This window comes from Asterias rubens, unplaced genomic scaffold (assembly GCF_902459465.1).
Source record: "Asterias rubens unplaced genomic scaffold, eAstRub1.3, whole genome shotgun sequence".
Taxonomy (NCBI): domain Eukaryota; kingdom Metazoa; phylum Echinodermata; class Asteroidea; order Forcipulatida; family Asteriidae; genus Asterias; species Asterias rubens.
In genome coordinates this window covers 42,359-57,940 of record NW_022985694.1, presented here as the reverse complement: position 1 = coordinate 57,940, position 15,582 = coordinate 42,359, and the positions used below count along the sequence as shown (strand labels likewise).

At 39.5% G+C, this 15,582-nt stretch overlaps 2 protein-coding genes across 2 annotated transcripts; one reads left to right on the top strand and one right to left on the bottom strand.

The window, feature by feature from the left end:
- Positions 1-486: 486 nt before the first annotated feature.
- On the bottom strand, positions 487-2,463 carry LOC117305620 (zinc finger protein 862-like). Its single transcript, XM_033790500.1, has one exon. It carries the CDS (start codon positions 2,461-2,463, stop codon positions 487-489), a length of 1,977 nt encoding a protein of 658 aa, XP_033646391.1.
- A 7,386-nt stretch (positions 2,464-9,849) lies between these two features.
- Positions 9,850-12,104, top strand: LOC117305619. The gene is made up of 7 exons (XM_033790499.1): positions 9,850-10,145; positions 10,257-10,333; positions 10,465-10,670; positions 10,785-11,102; positions 11,190-11,336; positions 11,477-11,687; positions 11,818-12,104. The coding sequence occupies exons 1-7, from the start codon at positions 9,850-9,852 to the stop codon at positions 12,102-12,104; spliced, it is 1,542 nt and encodes a 513-aa protein (XP_033646390.1).
- Positions 12,105-15,582: the final 3,478 nt, after the last annotated feature.

The following is a 15,582-nucleotide window of genomic DNA, read 5'->3' as shown; positions in this document are numbered from 1 at the left end:
GCACCAAGGCCAACTCAAGGGGGCACCAAGGCCATTCATTTCAAAACCTTTAATTTAAGTAACCTTTATTTACAGCCAGTGTATAAATGCCTATTTTCTAGGTCACATGTGTAACACCGTATTCAAAGAGCCAATGTAGCCATTGGTCACATTCCCTTTATACCAAATGAAAATGTTGATAGTAAATTAAAATAATAACATAAAATGGTACCAGACTATTTTTCCTTCCAGCCTTAGTTTTTTTACATTGTTTTGAATGGTAAAAAACAAGATGGCTGCACCATGGTAAAGGTGTATTATTTGTTATTTATTACACAGGCATGCAACTGCAGTTTGTCAAAAAAGGAAAGTGCCAAGCACAGCAAGACTTTGTACTGTGTTTGTTCATTTAGCTGAGAAACAAAAAACAAGGAAATCAGCCGATTAGCTGAAATCTGCATGCATTCTGTGTTGTTAATCTTAAATTTAATGTTATTGCTTTGTCATCTAAAAGTCACTGTCTGGCAAGTCTTCCCCATCAGAGTCTTTGCCAGGACTGTCACTAGCAATGTCTGCTTCACTATCTGAGTCGGAGTCTGTGGAGCCATCGCTTTCCAAGATGTCTGATGAGGTAGATGCCATTTTGTGGAGGGGTTTAGTATGTGGTCGTCTGCTTCTGGTGCTATTATGCCACCACTTGTCAACTGATGACTCAGGAGCGAAGTCATCTGGGTCTGGTCCCTCAGTAGAAATTCTCAGCAAAGTTTCTATAGTCTTCAGTCCAAGGGTCAGGCGCCAGTCTCCTAGAATTCTCTTGACTGCAGAGAACTGTCGCTCCACTTGTGCGCTGGCTATTGGGCACACGAGCAGGATGTGAACCAAGTGCAGAAAATTGGAAAACTCGGCTGATTTGTGCACGATCATCTTTTGCCACAATTTATGTGCCGGTAGATGAGTGTGGTTTCTGCTGATGTGTAGTTTAATTTGAGTCCACTCTGAATGAATTTTGTTGATTTCACAACCCTGTTTGATGAGAAGCGATTGGAAATGATCAGTGAGTATCTGCACATGATCATTACCATACTCCATGAGGCCTTCTTTGTCAATTCTAGAAGGGTAGTTGGTTGGGTCAAGAATGTCGGCTGCAACAAAAACATCATCCTCTGCAAATGAGCGAAGTCGTGAATCTACACATCTGACAATATTGCTAATGGTATCTGCAGCAAGTTTGTGGAAGCCTTTGTGGTCGGGATCATCACCTTGCTTGCTCAATGTGTGTCCTCTGAATTCGCCCGTGCTGAGCTCTCCAATCACCTGCTGCCGCATCTTGCCTGGTTTGGTCTGTTGTTCCCTGATGGAATTTAGAGTGGCCTCTGTGCTTGCCCGAACTTTGAAGATTGGTGTTTCATTCGACTGAAATATCAGGGATAACTGAGATAGATCATCAAGAATATCAGCATAGAAGGCCAAACAGAAAACAAACTTAACTGACTTGATGATCTTCAAGTAGCCCTTCATCTTTCCTTGGTCATCAGCCTTGATGTCTTTGCGCTGCCCTGATGCCATGTCTTCAAGGAGACTCACAAGGACTTCATAGTTGTGGTCAAGAGCCTGTACTGCACTCTTCCTGTGTGCAACCCACCGTGTCCCATGACCTCTTGCTAACTTGGTAACCCGCACTCCAAGTGTTGTTCCAAGCCGTTTCAGTTCTCTCCACTTCTTGGGAGATCTCTTAAACATGTAGTAGAGATCGACCAATACTTTATCAATCTGGTTGAAGTATGACTTGTGGAATGCATCTTTGATACCCAACTCCATACGATGTGGAACACAGTGAATTTTGAGCATCCATGGACATCCATCATCTGAACCAGTCTGTGTGAGTTTCGTAAATACGCCATTATACTGGCCTGTGTTGATAGATGCTCCATCAGCGGCTGCTGCAACTAACGAATCTTCAGGTTTCAATCTATGTTCCTGGCATTTCGTGATGATGGATTGGTAAACAGCTTCGGCATGGCTGGCAGGTTCTGCAATTCCCAGTAATCTCATCTCCGGTAGGCCATTGTTAAGAACTTTAACTGTAACAATTTCTTTCTCTGAAAATGCTTTATCAGCGCTACCATCAAACAGTAGTGAAAAGTAGAGCGGTCGCTTGTGTTGGCCCAGGATGTCTGTGTCCAAGTTGTCAACCATGGTCTCACCAATGGTGTCGATGAAGCTTCTGCAAGCTTTGTCATTAATATATGTCTCCTCAAGACGCACTCCGTGTTTCTTTTCCATGTTGACTAATGTTGGATAGACTGTGAAGGGAAGTTCCCGTTTTGCCACTGTATATGCGATGTCAAACAGTTTGCACATCTTTGTCTTTGTTGACACATCTATGGTTGTAAGGCGCTCCTTGACCGTCATTTTGTTCTGCTGGGATGCTTCATACTCAAGGTCCTCGCATCTTGAGTGGAGCTTTGACCATTGGTGCCCCATTGCCGTATCTTTTTTCACATTTTGCGTACCAGCTACAAAGGCCTCGACCTCACACAGCTGTTTCTGACCACGATTTACATGTAACATCAGAATATGAATGCTTTCTGCACAAGGTACACCAAACCTTTTGGACGAAGCCATTATCTTCTTCAAATGCAAGCAATTTGAAATTCCATCCTTTTACAGTGTCGCATCGAGGTTTCCTCTTCTTAGGCTTGTTTGATGCTGGCATTGGAGTAACAAGGGTGCTACTGCTAGGCTCATCATTGACAATCTCATCAGTGTCTGCATCATTGACAGCAGGGGGCAGTGGTACGGGCACGGTATTAGGTGTATCTCCACCAACACTCGTTGATTACCTGTGAAAAAGCAAAGAGGGAAAATACATAATTACCTTTTAAATTGAGAATGCATTAATTGTAAGATGCTACTGCTTAATAAAATACATATATATATATATGATCCCATGTAGGCCTAGAAAATATTTAATTCCCATCTACAACTTTGAATCATTTAACTAACTTAAAAATGTATGATACTTTTTAAAATTTAGACAAAACTTAAATATGTGAACCCTTTGATTTTAATAGAATGTATAGTGTCCCTTTAAAATGTAGATTTAAACAATTTATATGTATGGTCTCTTTAAAATATGGATCCAGTAGAAATGATTATTATAAAAAACCTTAAAACATTGTAATACCTTTGATATAAACACTTAAAATGTGTTCCTTTTTAATGAAATGTGGAGTCCCTTTAAAATATTTACTTTAATATTTAGCTACGACACACGTTATATCGATACAGACGTGGAGTATATTCACCGCAAACATTTGTTGAATGGTGTTTTGTATGCACGGAAACTCTACACAATGTTCTTGATTTGTACTTGTATGATTGTCATATTGTCATGACGGTAGCTCGGTAAAATACAAAAGGGCACGCTGGCCAAGTTGGCCGCAACGTGTGTATTTTTTTAAGGGGCATGCGGCAAAGTTGGAAGGGCATGCGGCCATTTGCCGCGGTGGCCGCGGTAAAGATCGAGGCCTGTGTACCAGTATTTTATGCAGTTCGTCGCCCAATGTTTTATTCATGCAAATTTTACGACAAATTGAGTTCAAACTTTCACAGACAGGTCTGCGTGTCAGTGTTATTTTATGGCATCATGCATACCTATGTTGAGATAGGCCTACACCAAGTGCGCGAAGTGAGAAGACTGGTCTTTAGTGAGACAATTTTTGGCTTTACAATTACAAACTGACAAGTGTCCAGTACCTATTTTTGAACATGTTTAATTTTTTTAATAATAATACTATTGATTTGAGTATTATTATTTAGTATAGACTATATTTATATTATACTTATACTTTATAGTTAGTAAATAGTAGTAGGGCCCTATTGTCTGTTTATACTATTTAAAGCACTGTGTGGTCTATATAATAATGAATGGAATGGTGCTATACAAGCCAGTGTATGCTTTGGACTTACCATTTAGTAACACAATGGCTTTCGTCGATGAACAAGCCACACACCCTACTGTACACAGATTGAAGTTGCAGCAACTCAAACCTCATCTAAAATCTCTGCAATTGCAATGGCAGCTTCCAGACCAATCGCCTGACATCGTTCCAATTGGTTCATGGCTAAGGACTTCAAGGGGACAACAACTATGGCCAGAGATTTTGGAATGTTCGAATCGTCTGGGACAACATTGTTGCCGTTTAGGAAGTCCCAACACATCGGTGCTGCTTGGAATACAACACTCTTTCCAAAGCCAGTAGGGAGGCAAATAAATACGTCGTGCCCGCGGAGATAGGCATCAAGAGCTTCAGATTGTTGTTTCTTGAGAGCATTCAAGCCCAAGCGACTGCAGGCATGTTCTTTAGCTTGAAATATATCGGCCTCACTTAGTTTCACGGACGCCGCCATGATGATTGTGATGATATGTGTGTACACGTGCACACTACTACATGTCGTAACACAGCAACGCGTGACCTTTGACTCCATCCAGTTTGAATAGTCACCTTCAACCCGTCAGGTGATATGAATATTACATGCATTACGAGTCATTTGCATAGTCTGGCCACGCCTTCAATTTGCAAATGTCCTAGACCTTGGTGAGCACAGGACATGGGGAGATCCGGAAATCAGAGAAACAGAGCGCCCGCCCGCTAGCGTTCGTTCATTACAAGCGTGTACATAATCGGAACGTTGGTTGTGTGTGACCACGCAACACCAATGGTCTAGGACATAGGAAATCAGAGAAACAGAGCGCCCGCTAGCGTTCGTTCATTACAAGCGTGTACATAATCGGAACGTTGGTTGTGTGTGACCACGCAACACCAATGGTCTAGGAACCTAGACTAGTGCTGCACTGGATTTGCCCTACGTATCTCAAACTCAACCCAGACGCTCCAGTCGTCGGCGCTGCCTCCCTGGTCGAAAGACTTTATTGTTGACTTGTAAATTTCTAGTTGTTCCCTACTTCGTTTGGGGCAGAATAATCCCCAAATGCTCGAGGGTAGTCCACCCCCATGACAGTCTTTCCCGTCATGTTTATCCAAGTTATTGTTAGTTTTTCGCGTTCCATGTTTTTGCTACTTGCCATTTGCCATTTAGTAATTACTATATAATGAGCTCTTCTGAGATGACTGTTTTACTATTACGCGGTCATTACTACACTCAAAAAAATGTTTTGTTCAACTTACTTAATTTTATTAAGGCAAGTTTGTTGCCTCAATTTTATTGAGTAGATTGAACGGGATAAGAATTTAAGTTCTTGGTACTTTTATTTCTCAAGTTATTTAAACTTAAAATGTCAAAGTCCAGTTAACTTAAAAATTATGTGTTCCTCGCTTTTTCAAGTTAGCTTTACTGATTTGAAATGAGTTGGGATGACATATTACGATTCATTTACTATTACTCAAATCTAAGGCAAGTTGAAATAACTTGAGGCTAGAAGTAGGCGCTACGTTTAATTGTAAGTAAAATAAACTCAAAACGCGTTTTCTTCGAATTACTTAATTGTATTAAGGCAAGTTTGTTGACTCGATATAATTGAGTAATTTGAACTGGACAAGAATATAAGTTCTTTGTACTTGTATTCCCCAAGTTTGTTAAACTTAAAATATCACAGCTTGATTTACTCATTGTGATGCAACTAATATTACTTCCTATGGCAAGTTGAATTAACTTACAATTCGAAGTGGGCGCTACTTTTCATTTGAAGTAAAATTAACTAAAAACTTGATTAAATCAATTCAATTTTACTCAGTATGGGTTTGTTTGATTTAATTGAATTTGGTTATTAACCCAACAAAATTATATTATTGTATGTAACTTGAATTTGCAAGGTAAATAGGCGCAAATAATTTAAGTTTGTGCTACTCACATTTAATTTAGACAATCACAAAAATAAAATGATCCGGGCAAGTTTAATTGATTGAGGTAGATTCCACAAGGTATTTATTCAGATTGCACATGAAATTAAACTGAATTACAGCTACAATGGGTAGGAGAAGATGATACGGGATGCTCTGTTTTGTATCTTTTGTAACTTGCCTAAATCAGATTGCTTGAAACCACTTAACAAAGAGTTGCAGTAGTCCAATCTGGAGAGTACAAGTGCCCTAACAGTGGCGTGACAGGCTTCAGCGTCAATGTACTTTCGGATTCTACCGATATTACGGAGGTGGTAGTTAGCTGATTTGCAGACTGATGTGAAATGATCACTCATCGACATAGTATTGTCAAAGACAACACCAAGATTCCGGATGGAAGTTGATGGGTGGAGTGTGCTGTTGTTTATAGTGAGAGTCAGATGGGCAAGATGTTTGTAGTTACAGCTTGAAGAGGCAATGAAAAATTCAGTTTTCTCTCCATTTAGCTGAAGCTTGTTGCTTGACATCCAGTGTTGAACGTCACTGATGCACTTCGAGAGCTTGAACAGCCCACATTCTGCATCATTGGGGATTTTGGGGTCAAATTCTACGTAGATTTGGATGTCATCTGCATACATGTGAAACTTGACCTCATGCTGACGAAGAAGATGACCGATTGGGGACAGGTACATGGTGAAAGCCTGAGGACCTATAACAGATCCTTGTGGGACACCGAAACGAAGAACAGTTTCATCGGAGGTGACACCGCCAGGTAGGATAACCCGACTCTTGCGATTGTTGAAGTATGACGTGAACCAGTCGAGCGCTGTGTTGGTTATACCAAATCTGTCATGGAAGCGTTGCAGGAGGGTTTGGTGGTCTAGGGTATCGAAGGCGGCGGAGAGGTCCAGCATGACCATGAAAATGGCATTGTTTTTGTTGATTGCTCTAAGGATGTCATTTTGTACATGAAGCAGAGCAGTCTCGGTGCTGTGATTGGGCCTGTATGCTGACTGTAGAGGCTCTGCTAGCTGATGTTGAACAATATGTCGGGATAGTTGTTCACAGGCGATCTTTTCCAAAAGTTTGGCTAGGTACTGGAGATTAGAAATGGGGCGATAATTTTTGAGTACTTCTTTAGTAAGAGATTGTTTTTTCAGGCTAGGAGTGATGACGGCCTGTTTGAATAGTTCTGGGAAAACACCTGATGTCAGTGAGGTATTTACAATCTCCGTTAGCTTCGGTAAGAATGTAGCCGTATGCTTTTTGAATGTCCAAGTTGGAACTATGTCGAGCTGGCATGATTTTGTCGCTGAGTTATTGATCACTTTATGAAGGTAATCTTCGGTGATCGGCATGAAATGCATGAACTGAGCACTTGGGGGGCATGTATGCATATTAGCCGATGAAGTTGGATCAAGTTGAACGTCATCCATATGAGCTCGGATATTTTTAATTCTGTCAGTGAAAAATGTACTGAAAGCTTGAGCAAGAACTGTGGGCGAGTCCTGGATTGATGGGGTTAACCGGGGTTTACCAGTGAGGTTATTGACGATTCGGAAGACTTCATTTGGACTGGATCCTATCAACGACTCTCTATAGAAGACAGATTTAGCTTTGACAAGCACTTCTGCAAGTTTGCGTTTGGATTGTTCGTAGTTCGTGTGGTCACTGGGTAGTCACGGCTGTTCCGCTCCCATAGACCGTGCGTAAAAAAGTATTAACAAACGCACGGTGGTGTTTGTTTACTCCAGTAACGCACGAACCAAAACCAAGATGGCGGCCCCCATAAACGTGAAAAATTACACGATCGGACGATCGTTTTTCACCATTTTTTTTCAAATACTGTGTAACTTTCATCACCAGGAATATAATGTTTTTTCTTAGTTATATTATATTTGATAAGTTTCTGATGATTAAAATGTTTTAAATAAAATAAACGGAAAATCTTACGTCTTTTGTGTAACTTTTTGTGTTATTTTATTGTATTCTCTCATTACATAAACACTTCAGAAAAACGTCGAAAACAAATTCCTCTCCAATTATACAGATATACACAAACGTGATTACAAATATTTACAATCATATCTTTATTAAAATTTAGGTTACAAATCTGGGCCAGAAAGTTTTAGAGACTTATAGGCATTTGTTTTGGGGAACTTTGTACGCCGGCTTCTGAAATGAACGTACGGGCTGTGTGAACGTTGTGTGTTAGTCAATACGAGTGACGTCACAGAAAGCCCGCGGAAATGAAAAAAAGTTTTCCGTGTACAAACGAATAGGCATTATTTGAGGTGCTTCACAGCAGCCGTCTATGCATGTTTTATACACGTTGAATAATGAGCAGCTATGATTTCCATTTAAATATTCTTCGTAAATTGTGCCGTTGTTGTGGAAAAAGGCTAACACACAAAGCCCAGGATACTAGGAAACTAGTAGAGGCTTCAAGCTGTAGAAAAGAAATTTCTCTGATTTTTGGAGTAAACACTTGGGAGGACAGTAGTGATACGCACCCAAGGTATATTTGTTTAAACTGTTCGAGAAAAGTAAGACATTTACAGGCAGGGACTAGGGACTACAAAACTCCAGATACACCAGCAGTTGACTGGACAAAACATACAAGAAATAAACGGTGTAAAATCTGCGATTTGTACCACACTAATTCTAAAACTGGACCGCAACCTAAAAGTAGGGCTGCTACCAAGCCGATATCTGCCGTGGTAGAACTTCCTTTTAACATCTCTTCGAGCAACATATTTGAGCACCTATCCCAGACAACCCAAGACGTTCTGCTCGAAAGTTCTCCAAATTTAGAAGTATTTGGAAGGAAAGCTGATGAACATTCTGTCTTTATTTGCTCAATTTGTCAGTGTATTATTTCAAAACCCTCAGTGCAAACACCCTGTGAGCATTATTTTTGTGCAGTTTGTTTGTCCTCATATTTCAAATTTAATCGATCAACTCTACTCAAATGTCCATCTTGCATGTCACAAATTCAGTTCACTGATATTCGAGAAAGTCCACGAATTTTGAACGTACAGCTTCAAAACTTGGATGTAGCTTGTGGTCTCTGTGGGGTCATTGGTCGACTGCAAAGCCTAGCAGCCCATTCGTGTCATGCATCACCGAAGTTGAATGACCCACAAAGTAAACACCGACGATGCACTGTCGTAGAGAGTGTCGCCCCAACTAGTCCCGAGGATAGTCTCGCTGAAGCTGCTGCTATCCTCCGCAAGAGTGCCCTGTCGCATCCCCCTGGGCGGCCAATTCCCCTGGCAGTTGAGAAGGCAGCTGATCGCTGGACCTGGATCAAGTTGAACCAGAGAGGAAAGGTTGCCACGTTAGAAACAGGAGGCAGGGTAAGTATTTACATTAACAAATCCTCAGCGTTTTATAAATTGGTGTCACTGTCAAGGAATTGTTTTAATGTCAATGAAACAATGCTACGATAGATAATGAAAACTAATATTTATTCCTTTTTACACAGCCTGCTCAAATACGCCAGGTTTCTAGCACGAAACAAGATGAAACGCAAAGTTCATGTGAAAAGGAAACTTCCCCAATGCCACCCAACAAGGCCCTAGCTATGATGCGAGATGCTCATTTGGCATGGGACCAAGTGCGGAAAATACGACGGTATGTACATATCAGAACTAACTTTGAAAACAAATGGCAATATTTAATATATCATAAAAAGTTGTTCAGTACATGTATTTCATCATGCCATATGTTATATTACCCTTTTTTCAGCTACATGCCGACTCCAACAATTTCTTCCGAAAGAGCCATGCGACGTAGCCAGAAAGAACTTCTGAAGAATTATGTTGAGGGTGAAATGGTTGCTCTGCAATTTTCGAGCTCCAAAGCAGATGCAATTGCTGGTTATATTCTTCAAGATGCACCCTTTTTTCAGAATAAATGATGTTTGCACCATGATCTTCGACTACCTTGACCGACTGGATCTGTAAGTATTATTTAAATAAATAAAAACATCATTATTAATAAGATGCTGTTAGTATTGTCTATAATTACTGACTTTTTCTTCAATTTAAACAGGACAAACTCACTCACGTGGCATAACGGCGTAATCCCGGATAATGAAATATGGGTGAAGTTCGGCGGGGACAAGGGTGGATCATCGTTCAAAATGGCCTTCCAAATCATCAATGTAGTTCATCCCAACAGCTTAAAGAACACAGTCACTTGTGCATGCTTTTGTGGAGATGACAGCTACTACAACCTGATGAAAACTCTTCCTCGTGTAATCGACCAAATCAGTGATCTTGCCAATCTGGAATGGAGGTAGTTATAATTATTTGATACTAATAATTATAAAAACAGGATTCATTCAACCAGAGTGACCTTTATAATTAGTATTTTTAACAAAACTTTGTTTGATTTATCTATTTCCAGAGGGCATAAATTTCGTCTTTTTAGCTTTGGCGATTATGCGTTCCTCACAAAGCTGTATGGAGTATGCAGCTCTAATGGTATGTATACTGTGCCCATGACATGTAAACGCTATAGCACAAAGATTTAATTTTCAAACATGCAGAATGTCATACAATTCCATTCATCCATTCATTCCATTCTTTTCTTTTTATTATATTTTTCTCTTCAGCCCGATATTGCTGCATTTACTGCAGAATAAGCAAGAGTAATATGCAGCGACCACTATGCGAGCGACAAGCGTCATTTAGAAGGTCACTGCAGTCGATCAAGGAGCAGCATCAGCTCTTTGTTGAAGATGGGCAGAAGAGAAGCAGGGCCAAGGATGTGTCATTTAGCATAGTGAGCTCTCCTATGCTCCCTGTTGAGCTTGATTATGTAAGTTTATACTTGTAGTTTCAATGTAAAATCAATTTACAAAATGTGCTTAAGAATTTTTTTTGTTTAATTACTTGCAAAAAACACTTACCCTTTTTCCCAAAATTGATATAGGTGATCGTCCCTACACTCCACATATCCCTTGGAGTGTTTAAAAGGTTGTATGACCTCTTCGAGCAAGCGTGCCATGAGCTAGATGTAGCCATCCTGAAAGAGAGAGCCATTGCCAGAGATATTGATGACGACTTTGAGGACGATTCAACGACCGACTTTGACAAGAAAGTTGAGAACGAGCTGTGCAGGAAGAGGACAATCAAAAGAGATCTTCAAGAAAAGCGAGATCAACTTGAAGACCTCGAAGAGGACATTCCCCTTCCCCTTCTAGACAACCATCATGGAGTCAACGTATTGAGGGCAGACATTGCTGAAATGGTTTGTAAATCTATATTTCTCTGTCATTGTGATTTAACTTGTGAGCCAATGAATAAATAATAATTATTATTATTTTTATTTTTTTAGGAAAACAACCAGGGGACGACTGAACTGGAGTTTGGTACAGGGCCAATTGCCAGTAGTTTGGACGGTGTGCTGAAAAAACATAAAGTGAACAGACAGGCTTACCATGGGAAGTCTTTCGTGGGAAACCACGTTAACAAGTGTTGTCAGGTATTACCATAACCCTCTCAGTGAAATAATTGCAAAAATCATTTTAATCAAATTTGATTAAACTTCCGTTTTTAAGCAATTTTAATGAACTTGGTACCTTTTAGCTTCAACCTTATGTACTGCTATCATGTCCTTCACAGATACCCGTTATAGATGCCCTCACGTCTCAACCTCGACTGATGACCGACCAACTCCCACTCGATGAATTGACTCTTGAAGCATCTGCCACAATAAGAAGGAATTCGGCAGAAATTGGTGTTAAATTCCATGAAGCGTTTTCTTGTTTCGCAGATGTGCACAAAGCCATAAACCACTGCAACCCTATCACGCAATCAGACATGGAGCGAACAGGTAAGAATCAACAGGCTTATAAATTTCAATAGCACTTCAATAATTAAAAATAAAACAAAAAAAACACCTAAATAAAAAGATCACTTAGCATTATTTTACAAATGCACACAATTTTCATCTTTTTTATTAGACGTGTGCATTAAACACTTCTTACGTGTGTATCGTCGATGCTTCCCTGATGCCAGCATTACACCTAAGCTGCATATGCTAGAGGAGCATACCATGGAGCAGCTGCGGCGATTCAAGGTTGGTCTGGGGCTACTGAATGAGCAAGGCGGTGAGCTTTTGCACACCGAGTTCAACAGAGCTGGACGAGCAGTGCACGGCATGAAGGATGAGCTCCAGAAGCTAATGAGTATCATGCGACGACATCTGACGACCACCTTTCCAGAAGTGCATGCAGAAATGAAGAAATAGAAATATATAAAGTAGTATGCTCGAAGCAAATGATGAATTGAAATTGAATGTGCCATAAATAACACTAACAAGGCAAACACTATATGCCCCTTCGCATAAAAATGAAAACATAAGATAATTGTTTGTACATATATATAAATAAATACCAGCGTTGTTTTTAAATGATCTAAAAAATTATTCATGTTTTTTTTCGGAGGCCCTTTTTTCTTAATTAAAATAAAATTTGACCGCCTTCACCAATGCAATGTGTCCTTTTCTTTATTACCTCTTATCAATTGCAATTTCTAGGCCCCTACCCTCCCTACCCTACTTTATTATTTCATAACATTATTTAAATTCAGAAAACTTTATAATAATTATAAAATAGTACAGTAGGCCTATGCAATTCATAATTTTAAAATAAATCCAAACTGTATTTAAATCGATGTTGGTTGAATGAAGGTGAATATCAATATAATGTGGGCAAGGTCATAAGAAAGATCAGAGCAGAGAGGGACAAAGACTCTGAAAATATAAACATGCCCGTATTGTGACTGTCTGGGCTCATGAAGCATGCATAAACCCATGCATTAAAAACCCACCCCATGTATTAACTACACGTACATTGCACATGTACATACACGAAAAGCTACGTACAGCGTGTACCGCATCACTGTGTACACACACAAAACGTGCGTTTTGTACGTGTTGTTATTATGTGATTCACGAAACTAAAAATAATATGACCATTTTCAATCATCCGTAATCATCGGTATTTATGTTGGCCCTTTCTTACCTTTGGGATAAAATGACTCTTGAAAACGTTATCCAACCATATGTAGACATATTTTTTTCGTAGAATTGTCGAACAATGTTGAAAAACGGCATTATATTAGTGGGAAATTGCGGGTTTCGGCTTTTACGTACAACGCGGTCACATGTACCTAAATGCCCACCCAGTTCTATAAGTAAACAAAGGTCACCGTCTTTAAAAACTGTTTATTCATGTTTATAATTGAATATTCATTAAATTGTCCTCAGAAATTATGCAAATTTTATTAACTGTCCAATCAAAAACCCACAAACAAAAAGGGGTCAAACGCTCATTCATGAATAGCCGCAAAGCCATCATGACGTCACGAATAGGGTTTTAGGCGTTGGCCCAATCTGACCAACAGAGGGCGTACTTTTTTAGACGTGAAACAGCCGTGTAGTCTGGACTTTCGCCACTTGCGTTCCGCTTGACGACGTCCGCGTCTCGCGTCCTCAACATCGTTGTTGTACCATCTTGGTTTAGCACGTTTGGGCTTTGGTTTAGGAGTCAACAACGGTGCATGGATGTCTAGAGCACAGTTTACTGCGGAGTTAAATTCCAAGACTGCCGTGTCAACGTCGCCTTCGCAGGTGACATCGTGGAGACGTTCTGTTAGTTCACGAGCAAAAGCATCATGGTCAATCTTACGAAAATCACGGAACTTTGATGCCATGAGCATGGGTTGAGGTTTAATGAAGTGAAGTTTGCAGTTTACAACACCGTGGTCAGAGATGTCATTCATGTCAACTTTGCAGTCACTGACCAGTTCATCATTATCAGATTGTGTTTTGTATCATACAAAAAGTACCCAGACCCTTTAACTTCATAGCATAATCACATAAAAAACACCTTGCTTTGTTGTATCAATTTTTATTTGTGTTTATGATACAACTTTCATTTGTTAACGTCTTAATTATCTGACACGGAAGTTATTAAATACAGTATTTGTTTGCCAAGTGGTCATAATCTTCAAAACAATATTCTCTTGACGGTGTGGAGCATAACTAAAGTACAGATTTTTCAGAAAGAACTTATGAAGAAAAAGCATCTGGCTGACAAGCTATATCAAACAGGTTTAGGATGCATTTATAAGATCAGACTTTTTTGGACTATTCTTTTAAAAAAATAAATTTTAAGTTAACACACCCTCCCCCGAAAGATGTATTTTTGTTTTAGTCTTTGTTAAGCGAGTAAAATTAGTGGAATAATAAAATATAATGTACTGCAATAAGGTGTCTCTAGCAAAGAGACCTATTGCAGGTTACTATTTACAAACAATAATCTTTAAGCTAAGGACCCATTTAGTTGACCTTTAAAAAAATCCTTAAAAAGTGCAGAGAAATCAACTTTAGGTCCTAGCATTGGGTATAGATATCCAGCTTGCTCAACCTTAATTTTACATCACTTTAATGGGACACGTTGCATTGGATCGGTCGAGTTGGTAAATGAAAAGTGTTTGAAACCGTTTGATATGAAATGTATATGGTTGGAAAGATGTTTTAAAAGTAGAATAAAATAATCCAAACATCCAAACAAACATGCCTCGAAAGTGAGTGGTTTTCTTTTACGTTGCTAACAAACACGGCCGGCTATTTTGTTTACTCCATAAAATGGCCGACAGTGTTTGTTCGCAACGTAAAAGAAAAACCACGCAATTTGGAGGCATGTTTGTTTGATTATTTTACACATTTCATATCAAACGGTTTCAAACACTTTTCATGGACCAACTCGACCAATCCAAGGCAACATGTCCCTTTAAGTAATAAGTAGAAAAAAGGATTGTTCAGTAAAACTTGTAGAAAGGTACAGGATTAATTATAGCATTACATTGGCAAGTGGTCAGCTGGTTTCAATCACTATTCTTTAGAACAACATATGGTTTTTGAAGAACTACTTCTTGTCTGCGGTGGGAAAAATGTCTTTGCCAGTGTTTCCATAATCACTTTTCCATTGTGTTTTCTTCAATTAATCAAGAAGAGCAGTCAGTTCCTTTTCAGAGCTTGCAGCTGTTTCATCACCAGGATATTCAGGGAGGTAGTTAACTTCTGCCTTCTGCCTTTCTTGGTTTTTTTTATGTTCTTGGCTGATTTAGAGTGATTTTACAGTTAGTTCTGTGCATCCGTGATTTTGCAATTCTGATCTATAGTTACCCATCTTGAGTTTAAGGTTTATTTTCCAACCAAGTTATAGCCAGTGGCAGCACCTGGTTCTTTCAGGTATGGGTGCTTCTTGACAAATGCTTGTGCTACAGAGCAGAACTGATCATCTGATGGATAGGCCTTGTAGCTTAACATGGCTTCGGCAAGTTTTTCCAAAATATCAGATTTCATTCCTGTGGGGTTTGTCAAAATTCCATCCTTCTCAAACTGTTTTTTTCCCGTTTGAAAGTTTCATCTCTGTGTCGATTGAGAAGGATGGGATTGGAAAGACGGTAGGCCACTGAAGTGCTCTATCTGTACTACATGTACTTACAGCAGTAGACATGGATGATGCTTCCGACATCGACGGTGACGATGACAGCAGAGATGAATTACTCAAAGGATCAAACACACTGACTGTCAATGTCTGTGTCTGAATCTGAATCAGGAATAGAAAGTGGAACGACTTTGATAGTTCCCCTGTCTTTAATATCCTTGAGTGATGATAAGCTCATGAAATTATCAAAGTCCGGATCAATGAATTGGA